This window comes from Maylandia zebra, linkage group LG17 (genome assembly GCF_041146795.1).
Source record: "Maylandia zebra isolate NMK-2024a linkage group LG17, Mzebra_GT3a, whole genome shotgun sequence".
NCBI lineage: Eukaryota > Metazoa > Chordata > Actinopteri > Cichliformes > Cichlidae > Maylandia > Maylandia zebra.
In genome coordinates, this window is record NC_135183.1 from 15150793 (window position 1) to 15160883 (window position 10091).

Here is a 10091-nt window from a genome sequence, read left to right on the forward strand (position 1 = left end):
CTCCTTGACAAGACTGATCAGGGGAAGGGTCTTCCACGAGAAAGCGGCGTCTGGATTGGTACTTCGAGTTGGATTTCAATATCCTGTTCATTTCCGCAAATGCTGACTGATACCATGCATGGAAAAGTGTTGACTCATTTCAGGCCAGTGAGCCCTTCTAATGCTTGGTTTAGTGCCATTAGGTGCAGTGTTGTTAGGGATAAACGTTCAACAGCACGTTCCGAACATCCTGCATGCCCTGCTGTATGCAATAATGCAGAAAGAAATACAGGTTACACTTGGGGACAGCGAAGGACTTCTAAACATCTGCAGCATGCATGCTAGGCTGGCTGGACAATTACCTGATGGTAGTCGAAATGGTGATGTGGCCAGTGTTGGCATAGCAGGTGCACAAGCTACACAACAAGAAACATTAGTTTCAGAGGCAGTCTAAAACATCCAATTATCCGTTACAACTACTCCTGTGTAGGTGTGGGATTCGTTGTGTGTTACAGTGAGTTCGATGTAACCAGGTATTTTGCTCAGCTATTCTTACAGCAGTAGGTGTGGACAGCAGTGTCTGATATCATACCTCCTACCTGGGTTGTTGACCATGTTTTTCTTTTATGACCTTGACAAACACCCAGTGTCCAGGCTTCACCAGCTCTTCTCCTCTGTGCTCCGGTAGCTTCTACAGTCATTATTATAGTCAAGGCCGGACAGGCTGGACTCAAACGCAGGCCTCCGGGGGAATCGAGGGGAAGTCCAGGGGCACACTCCTCTTCACACAGTCAAAGTTTCCCCAACCCCTTACTACTAACCGCTTCTAGAAACTACAATTCATATTTACTTGTGTTTCAATATGTTACAAACATGCAAAGAAAATGTGGAAATCAGGGAGTGGTAAAACACTTTCAGTTCCCTCAGCCCTCATCTCATTTACAAATTTCAAACTTCCCTCATTTGCCTATCAGTTAATAATAATAATAATAATAATAATAACAACTATTACTACTACCACTAATTCTATTACAACAACAACAACAACAACCTTAAAACATCCGAAGAGTCACAATTTAGGGGCCTTTATTTTTGAAATGTCAGATCAAATCAGATTATGAAACACATTCTAAGCACAATGAACATGTTTACATGAAATATTTTATATATTTATACTCCCCCCCCCATAAAAAAAACAACAAGGGAAAAGAAAACAAATACACAGGAATTAGAAAGCAGATTTCTGAAAGTTTGGTATAAAAACAAAAAGAAAGAAAAAAAATCACTCGTTTCCTCTTCGACTCTTCTTGTGACTCTTTTTTGAACTCCTGTAACGTGAAACAAAACAAAACCAAGTTAAATAAACAATGAATATTCTAATACCACTACACTGGAGTTGGTGAATACAAATATGCACACAGAGGGAAACTCTTTCTTCTCCCTCTCTGTCTTGTTATTTTTAACCTGGAGCTTAAAAATACACATTTCTCTTTCTTCCTCCTTCTTTTCTGTCTTTAGCCCATATCAAATTACGGCACAGTATAGTGTGCTTGTGCTATTTCTTGTTAGTTACTTAATTTAGTTACTTGTTTATAGACAATTAAAATCATGAAAGTATAATGGAGAAACTGCTCTCACAGCTAGAGACTGGCAAGGAACAACACAAATGCAACACAAGGGGGAGCCAAGACGACAAGTCAGGGGTAGATACCCAAGTTTGGGTGAGAATGAAGCCCCGGGTATCAAGAAAGTATCGTTAAGTGAGAGAGGAATTGACCTGAAAGACAGGATCCTGGACCCTCTGTAGCCGGTTACCAAGATTACATAAATTACCCTCTGAAGGTCTTCTAGATGATGTGAATGCAGCACTACGGACAATACGTACTGCAAACATTACCGAGACTAACCAGCTGATCTATGGCAGCAGTGATCATGAGATGTTTGGCTACAAGATGAACAGCCCCAAGGAGCAGTACGCAAGGAGTCAACTGAATGGTAAGAACAAGATCTGGGCTATCAACACCTATGCCTGTGATCAGGTACCCTGCTGGGATAATAAGCTGGTCACAGGAGGAGATCGAAGTCACTGACATCAAGACCAGGAAGCACAGCGCCCACTAATCAAATAACGTTACCCAGATATACATTAATAATAATAATACTCACCTCTCTGGGGACTTGGAATGGCTGCGATGTCTGTGGCTTCTGTGGTGACCTGGATCACAACAATGACACCAAGTCATTTTTAGTTATAGACAAAAGTTTTCCAAACTTATGTAACTATGGAAATAACTTGAACATTTCCAGTGCTAAAAACTTAAAACACAGTTGCCAAAAGGATGGCAGAAGAACAACATGAATTTCTATGATTGCTGGCTTCATTTCAGTGGTTTAAAACCCACTGATATTGTGGCACAAATCTTTGCAAAAAATAAACAGATGAAAACAAATTTGAATCCAAGTCATCCTGTGGACCACTGGCCCTGATCCTGAGTGTCCCACAAAAATGTCTGGCTCAGGTGTTTTATGGTTTGCATGCATTTTTTTAAAAACCCTGTTGGAGGTAAGAATGTCCGATATATATTCAACCATATATTATTTTTATTTTAGGATTTCACCTATTGTGGGTTATTATTAGAATGTAACTACCACGATAAACGAGTCACCACTGTACATATATATACATATAACAAAAATAACAGTAACAAGCCAATCGATTAATTTTGGTTGATTAACTGTAAACAAAGTGCTTTGTTCATTAGTAAGTGAGCAGTTAAAGATATAATGGCTAAAATGCTTTGGAACTCCAAGTTGATGGAGAACATACATGTTCTAAATCATATGAATGATATATTTGGTTGCTTCTTTAACTTAAATGTCTGCAGACTCTTTAATAACCCATATTTTCCCCCATTCTCAGCTGTCTGTTATTGTGGTTACACCATATGGCCACAGAACACTGATCTCCCCTTTAATTACCTGGTGATTTGGAGCGGTGGCGTCTCTCTCTGGACCTGCTGCGGTGGCGCCGGGGGCTCTTGCTGCGATGGCGATCTCTCCGTGGTGAGGGGCTGTTTATGTACAATAAAAAACACAGATATTCCTGTAAGACACACATACTAGCAGTGCAGTTTTAACAAGATTAAAGTGAATGCAAAACGCAGTCATACCTTCTCCTCTTTGGAGACCTGCTCCTCCTGAAGAAGAAATAATGGAGCTTACCATAATGAAAGCAACTGTATAAACTCAATGTGGGAAAAGGTTGCTCTGCAAGTCTACTTGTCTTATTCACAAACATATGAAGACTCAAGAAAATGTAAGGATGAGCACAATGAGTACCGTCTGGGAGAACGGCTGCGTCTGTAACGTGGTGATGGGGAGCGGCGAGGTCTGTCATTGTCACGGTAACCACGTCTATGTGGCTCAGGAGTCTGAATTCTCTCCATCTGCAACCAAATTCATTCATGTTTTTATTTTTCAGTTAATCCACTAACAGACAACATTTTCATTGGACATAGAAGCTATTTTATGCAGACGCCTCTATATAACTGAGCTGAGCAACCTAAACCAGTCATTGTATTGCAAAGGAACTAATTTACACTATGTAATACTATCTGTATTACTTGTGTTTGCAGTTTTTACATATTCGGTGCCAGATCGCGGATACAAGCGGCAGAAATGAGCTTCCTCCGAAGGGTGGCTGGCCTCTCCCTTAGAGATAGGGTGAGAAGTTCGGCAATCCAGGAGGGGCTCAGAGTAGAGCAGCTGCTGCTCCACATCGAAAGGAGCCAGCTGAGGTGGTTCGGGCATCTGACAAGGATGCCCCCTGGGCGCCTCCTGGGTGAGGTGTTCCAGGCATGTCCCACCGGGAGGAGGCCCCGGGGCAGACCCAGGACACGCTGGAGAGATTATATCTCTCGGCTGGCCTGGGAACGCCTTGGTATTCCCCCGGATAAGCTGGAGGAGGTGGCTGGGGAGAGGGAGGTCTGGGCCTCTTTGCTTAGGCTGCTGCCCCCGCGACCCGGCCTCGGATAAAGCAGATGAAGATGGATGGATGGTGCCATCTTGTGGCAGTACAGAACGTTACTGCTATTACAGATGGATTTTCATGTTTCAGTGAAGCTGAACATAAGCTAACTGTGCAGTTAAACAAAAGCTGATAGTTGAACATATTGTGTTTTGTTATAGTGAGGGCTCTTTAAACATTAGAAATATATTTGGAAAATGAACATGTCAATCAGAAACCACCAATTTAATGCATCAGTTTTATATGGTAGATTTTTACTGATAATTTTATTTTTAACCTTATCTTCTTCCTCATCTTCTTCTTCACTGCTTTCTACTTCATCCAAGTCCTCCTCCAAAGCGCTAATCCTTGGGTCCAGCATCTCAGCCTCCTCCAGCACTTGCCTCTTCTGTAATACACGCATAAAAAAAAGAAAAGTCAATGACATTGGCACGTCAAACAGGTCAGATATACAAAAATGACACTAACACACCTGAAGCCGAGGAAGGATGACGTCACACATTCTCTCTGCGTGAAGAAGCCCGTCGATGAACTCGTCCACATGCATCACCTCAAACTCTGTAATAATTTACAAATAAAAATAAAAAAATTACGCATTTGTCCTGGTTCGAACACATCCACTTTGAAGACAAAATGTTTACTTGCTACCTCACGTATCCCACCCACTAACAAGTGTCACAATGACGAAAAAAATCAGTGTCTCATTGAATGATCGGTGCCTGATTGGTGTACATATACATGCACAACGCCTACAAATATGAACAACCACCCAATGTAAGGTTTTTGCCAACGTTGTCCTAAATTGCAAAGTTTAATCCACTAGTATGTGCAAGTGCTTTGTATGGAAGAGGATTAGGGCCACTGGGGAAAAAAAGTGGGCATGTCCTTTTTTTTTTCTTCTTCTTTTCCAGAATTTTGAGAAAAAAGTCAGAATTTTGACTTTTTTCTCAGAATTTTGACTTTTTTCTCAGAATTCTGAGAAAAAAGTCAAAATTCTTTATTTGCAATCGTAAAACAGAATCAATACTGTCAATGAATTTAAAAAAAATACTGTTTTAACAAAAAGAAGAGAAGAACAATAGTCAAGTAAAACAGATATTTTTTTATTAAGATGTCAAATTACATTTTACTGTAATTTATTTATTTATATTCTTTAGTGGGTGAAAGTTATGCTTGATGAATTCCTAACTTCTCTGGACTGTGCTGTCTCAAGTTTCGGTATAAAATAACATAAATTGAATAAATGTATAAAACATATAAAAATTGACTTAGAAAAACATAATTCAGGTTTATTATATTACAATTCTGTACAAGCTCTTGACAAGTTACAAGGTTAAATTACTTTAATTATTGTTAATCTAAAATGTTAACCAGTAGTTTCATACTTAAACACCTATGCCACTTTTGTGCTCACCTTTGCCTCATGCTGTCAGTACTGCTACACTGTAATGCTCCTAGTGCTGGGGCCTTGTTTCAATAAGATTCACACTTCAAATTAGGAAGTTTATTAGTGACATTAGCTCATGTGAAAAGATGGAGAATGCATTTCATGCACTTACATTGTACATTGCAAGTACTGCTGATTGCAAGCAGCGAGCAAATAATAAAATGTTTAGTATTTTTCTTTTATATGTCAGAAATATCATTATTGCAAATTTTCTTGAAATATTGCGATATCATTCACCTCCCTCCAACACCAGTTAGAGTCCAGTCATTTATAGATTAACTTGTCAAACTCACCTCCATTTCTGTTCTGGCTCTTAATCTTTCTGTAGTCATTGTACAAAGGCTCCAAGTATTTGTAGCAATCCACTGCAGTTCCAGTTAACCTCATGTACATCGCTCCAAGTAAACGCACATATCTAAAAGAAAAGGGAAAAAAATGAGCACAAACATGTCATACCTCATCTATGTGTTACACACATAAAAATATATTCTTAATCAATCCAGCACGAAATGTGCTACACACGCTGCTGACTGCCGACAACAGTTTACCAAACTGCTGTGCAACATTATAATCAGCAAGATCACATTCAGGCACAAAGACATTTAAAAACACATAAAACTATAAAACAGTACTTAAACAATTTACAGAGCTTTTTATTAATAACAATTTTACAAAATAGCAGAAACATATTTTCCTTACCTAATCATTATCAATAAAGTATTCAACAAATACACAGCCATGTGACAGCAGCAAAGTAAACCGAGGAAAATAGGTTTCACTCATACAAATTAACTGAAGAAATGTACAAATATCTCAGCCCCGCTATCATATAGCCCGACGGGCAGGGCTGAGATAGATTTTGGTCGCCCGACCGGAGATATCGCTAGCGTCGGGCTAGCGATTTTGAGAGCCCTGGTGATTCATCACATTTGTGTTTGAGTTCATCATTCGATTTGTAAACACAAAAGCTTAAAAAGTTTTGAAGAAATTCAGATAAAACTCAAGGGTCATAATAATCTATTACAATTTGGCTTACATCCACCAAGATCAACTGAACAAAAAGTTAAGTTATGATTCTTACAAGTGTGTATTTTGAACATTAAAAAAGTACCATATAAAGGTTAAAAATCTTGTCACATTTGACCTCTGACCTCTCCTTCAAGGTCAATAGACTGATCTGAAGTTTCGAGTGATAATACTGCTATAAAGAGCAATTTAAAATGCCATTCTCAATGCCACTGTTTGCACTGATAACATACAGCCATATAAGAAATCATATATGGGTATTCTAAATATCATGCAACTTTTTCTTAAGGTCAAATGTTCATAAAGGTCTGTTATCTTTACAACTATGCTACAACCTTAGCTAAGCAAAATAGTGGGAATGTGCCTAAAAGTGTCACGAGTTTGAGTGAATTCTATACACTATGAACTTGGTTGAGAAAATTAACACAACATAAGTGTTTACTCCTTTTCTCTCTGCAGAAAACTCACTTGAAATCCTCGTTTTTTATGAATTCGACAATGATGTCTTTTTCAGGTTGAATCTGCAACATCTTCAGCGTGAGACAAAGGAAAGGAGTGGGTTTGATATTTCCACCAAAAACTCCACCAACATACTTAAGTTCCATGGCTTTGTCGACAACCAGCTCAGCTGAGGATGAAACAACATACAAAAGCATTGTTAACAAAAAACTATAAATACAAATTGCATTGTATACAATTGTTGCCTGCAAATGCACCTGCATACATGTTTCCAATTAGACAATGAACAGAGGTATACAGACTTGTACAGATTAGAAGTTTACAGTTCTACTACTATTTTACTACCAGTACCATTTCAGAACTGGGGAGTGATGTCCCTCACATATTAGCATATTAGCACTCTGAGTCAATTACTGTGGTATCCAACTATCAGAGAAGGAGATGAAGAAAGATGAAGAAAGGAATGCCTAAGTAGTACAACAAGCTGTGTCCTGGATTGTTGATTGCCTGACAGAAAGACCACAATATGTGCGTTTTAACATTGTGTGTTTGACAAGATCATCAGCACAACTGAGGCACCAGAAGGGACCGTCCTCATGTGATGCAAGCAGAAACATCTGCAGCTCAACGGGACAAAGACCAAGGAATTGACTGTGGACTTTAGGAGGACCTGGAAACCAATGACTCCCACTGACTTGGTAAAAAACACTGTACAGGAAGGGCCAGAACAGTCTCTAATTTCTGAGGTAGATGAGGTCTTTTAACATTTATTCCTTTTGCTGGAATGCACCAAATTGGGAGTGACATCACTTTTTCAATATTAATGCAATTTCATAAACACAAAATTTTACACCATTTCAATTGCAATCTGAAAAGTGTTACGAAAGCCTTTAAATAAATATGGCCAAGAACAGTCCATGTCTCCCTTTAGACCCCCGTTTGCTGCAGGTAAGGCTGTAAAGGCTGCCATCAGCCTTTAGCAAGCTGTGTAATATAAACATGGTATGAAACCAAGTTAACAGCATGTTTTAATACTACTCTTGGAGGCTTACTGCAGATTTTTCTCTGTGTAAAACAAATTTTGGTGTTTGTTGATCAGGCGCTTTGATGAAGGGCTCCTGCCACCTTTTTCCCAGTATAGGTTTTATTGGTGGTTACAGGAACAACTGCTGTTTTTGGGCTCTAGAAACACGTTTTCTTTCCTCAGCTTCTCTGTAACAGCTAAGCCTATTTGCTCTTCCCGGTGCATGTGTAAGTGTAAACAGAGTTCAGCTCCATGTTAAACTATGCCAGTGTTATCATCACTGCTGCTATTGTGTTATCAGTGCTTCTGTATAAAACTGGGAGCCACGTGGACTTAATGTTGTCAAACTAAATATGTTTGCAGGTCTGTTTTTAGTCACAAATGTGGGTGAAACATTTGCATTTACATCGTTTAACACAACGGCATGTTACAGAACCATGTGTTAAATTTGTTTATTTTTTCTATAGCCTTTCTTCAGTAACAAACTGTTTCAACTTCTGCAATCAGGCAGGTTTCGCACTATCAGGACAAAAACAGAGATACTCAAGAGGAGCTTCTATCCTCAGACCATCCAAGGCTTAAATCAGAACATGCCCCCACTCCCCTCATAGCATCACCATAAGGGTCTAGAACAGGACCTTATTTTATATTCTTGTCATATTTCATATCGTATCTGATTTATTATTACGGCACACGCTGCTACACTGATCATGCTGCTTACCTACTGCTTATATTACTCTGGTCACTGTTGTACTCCAGTCACTGTTTACATTACACTAAATAACTATAGTCACTCAGTTCAATTACTGTGTTTACGTTACTTAATTTTGTTTATTCTACTTCCATTGCACGGTCAGACATTGCTGTGCTAATATGGTACAAACACTTTAATATTCCATTTGCAAAATGTACATATTCAGTTTTTTAATTTAAAATTTCCGATTTCTAATTTAAAGTTACTTATTGTTTATAATATTTTGCACAGTCAAGGAGCAGTTCAGGACACATCTTAATGTGTGTTGTACTTGTATGACTGTGTCTTGAATTTTTAGCCTAAAATAAAATAATTTCTGTTGCCTAAAAATATCTCTCTATCTATCTCCCCAAGAATATAACTGAGCCCGCTTAATGTCGATAGTAACCCGCTTGCTAAAATGAGCCCTCATGAAGCTAACGTTAGCTCACTGGTGACACTACTAACCGGTGAGACCGAAGCATTCCTCCTTCCAGTACTTAGACTCGTAGATTCGTGTGCGGATGATTTTCTCCACCAGATACTGCGGGTTAGTCCCGTGTATACTGTTAGCGTCTTTAACGGTTCTGTTTGCCATGATACTACTATTCTGGCATGGAGAAAATGAACAAAAAAAAAAAAACCTTAGACGCCAAACCGGAAAGAGTAAATATTATTTCCGGTTCGACTTCTTCTTCTTCTTCCTTCAGCTTCTTCTTGTTGGCAAACAGCGAAACGGTGCATTACCGCCGCCAGCTGGTATGGCGTGTGGACAAAAATGACACACACACAAAGAAAAAACGACACTCAATTTCATCCATCCATTCGCTTCCGCTTGTCCTTTTCAGGGTCACGGGGGGTGCTAGCAACACTGTTGAGGATTTATTCAAAACTGAAAAGACACTGAACCAGAGCTAACGCAGCATCCTGCAGCGACATGCCATCCCATCCGGTTTGCGTTTAGTTGGACCATTATTTATTTTTCAACAGGACAATGACCCCAAACACACCTCCACGCTGTGTAAGGGCTATTAGACCAAGAATTAAAGTGATGGAGTGCTGCGCCAGATGGCCTGACCTCCTCAGTCACCTGACCTAAACCCAATCGAGATGTTTTGGGATGAGATGGCAGAGTGAAGGGAAAGGGGCCAACAAGTGCTCAGCATCTCTGTGAACTCCTCCAAGACTGTTGGAAAAAAATTTCAGGTGACTACCTCATGAAGCTCATCCAGACAATTCCAAGAGTGTGTAAAGCAGTAATCAAAGCAAAGGGTAGCTATTTTGAAGAATCTAAATATAACAAATATAAAATATAAAACATGTTTTGAGTTATTTCACACTTTTTGTTTACTACATAATTCGATACGTATTCATTCACGGTTTTAATACCTTCAGT

The 10091-nt window shown here is 39.2% G+C and overlaps 1 protein-coding gene across 1 annotated transcript; it reads right to left on the minus strand.

The window, feature by feature from the left end:
- Positions 1-1048: 1048 nt before the first annotated feature.
- Positions 1049-9375, minus strand: prpf38a (pre-mRNA processing factor 38A). The gene is made up of 10 exons (XM_004569339.3): positions 9164-9375; positions 6948-7107; positions 5747-5868; positions 4479-4564; positions 4284-4394; positions 3319-3425; positions 3150-3176; positions 2959-3050; positions 2146-2194; positions 1049-1307 (listed from the first exon to the last, which is right to left on the minus strand). The coding sequence occupies exons 1-10, from the start codon at positions 9291-9293 to the stop codon at positions 1262-1264; spliced, it is 930 nt and encodes a 309-aa protein (XP_004569396.1). The 5' UTR covers positions 9294-9375; the 3' UTR covers positions 1049-1261.
- Positions 9376-10091: the final 716 nt, after the last annotated feature.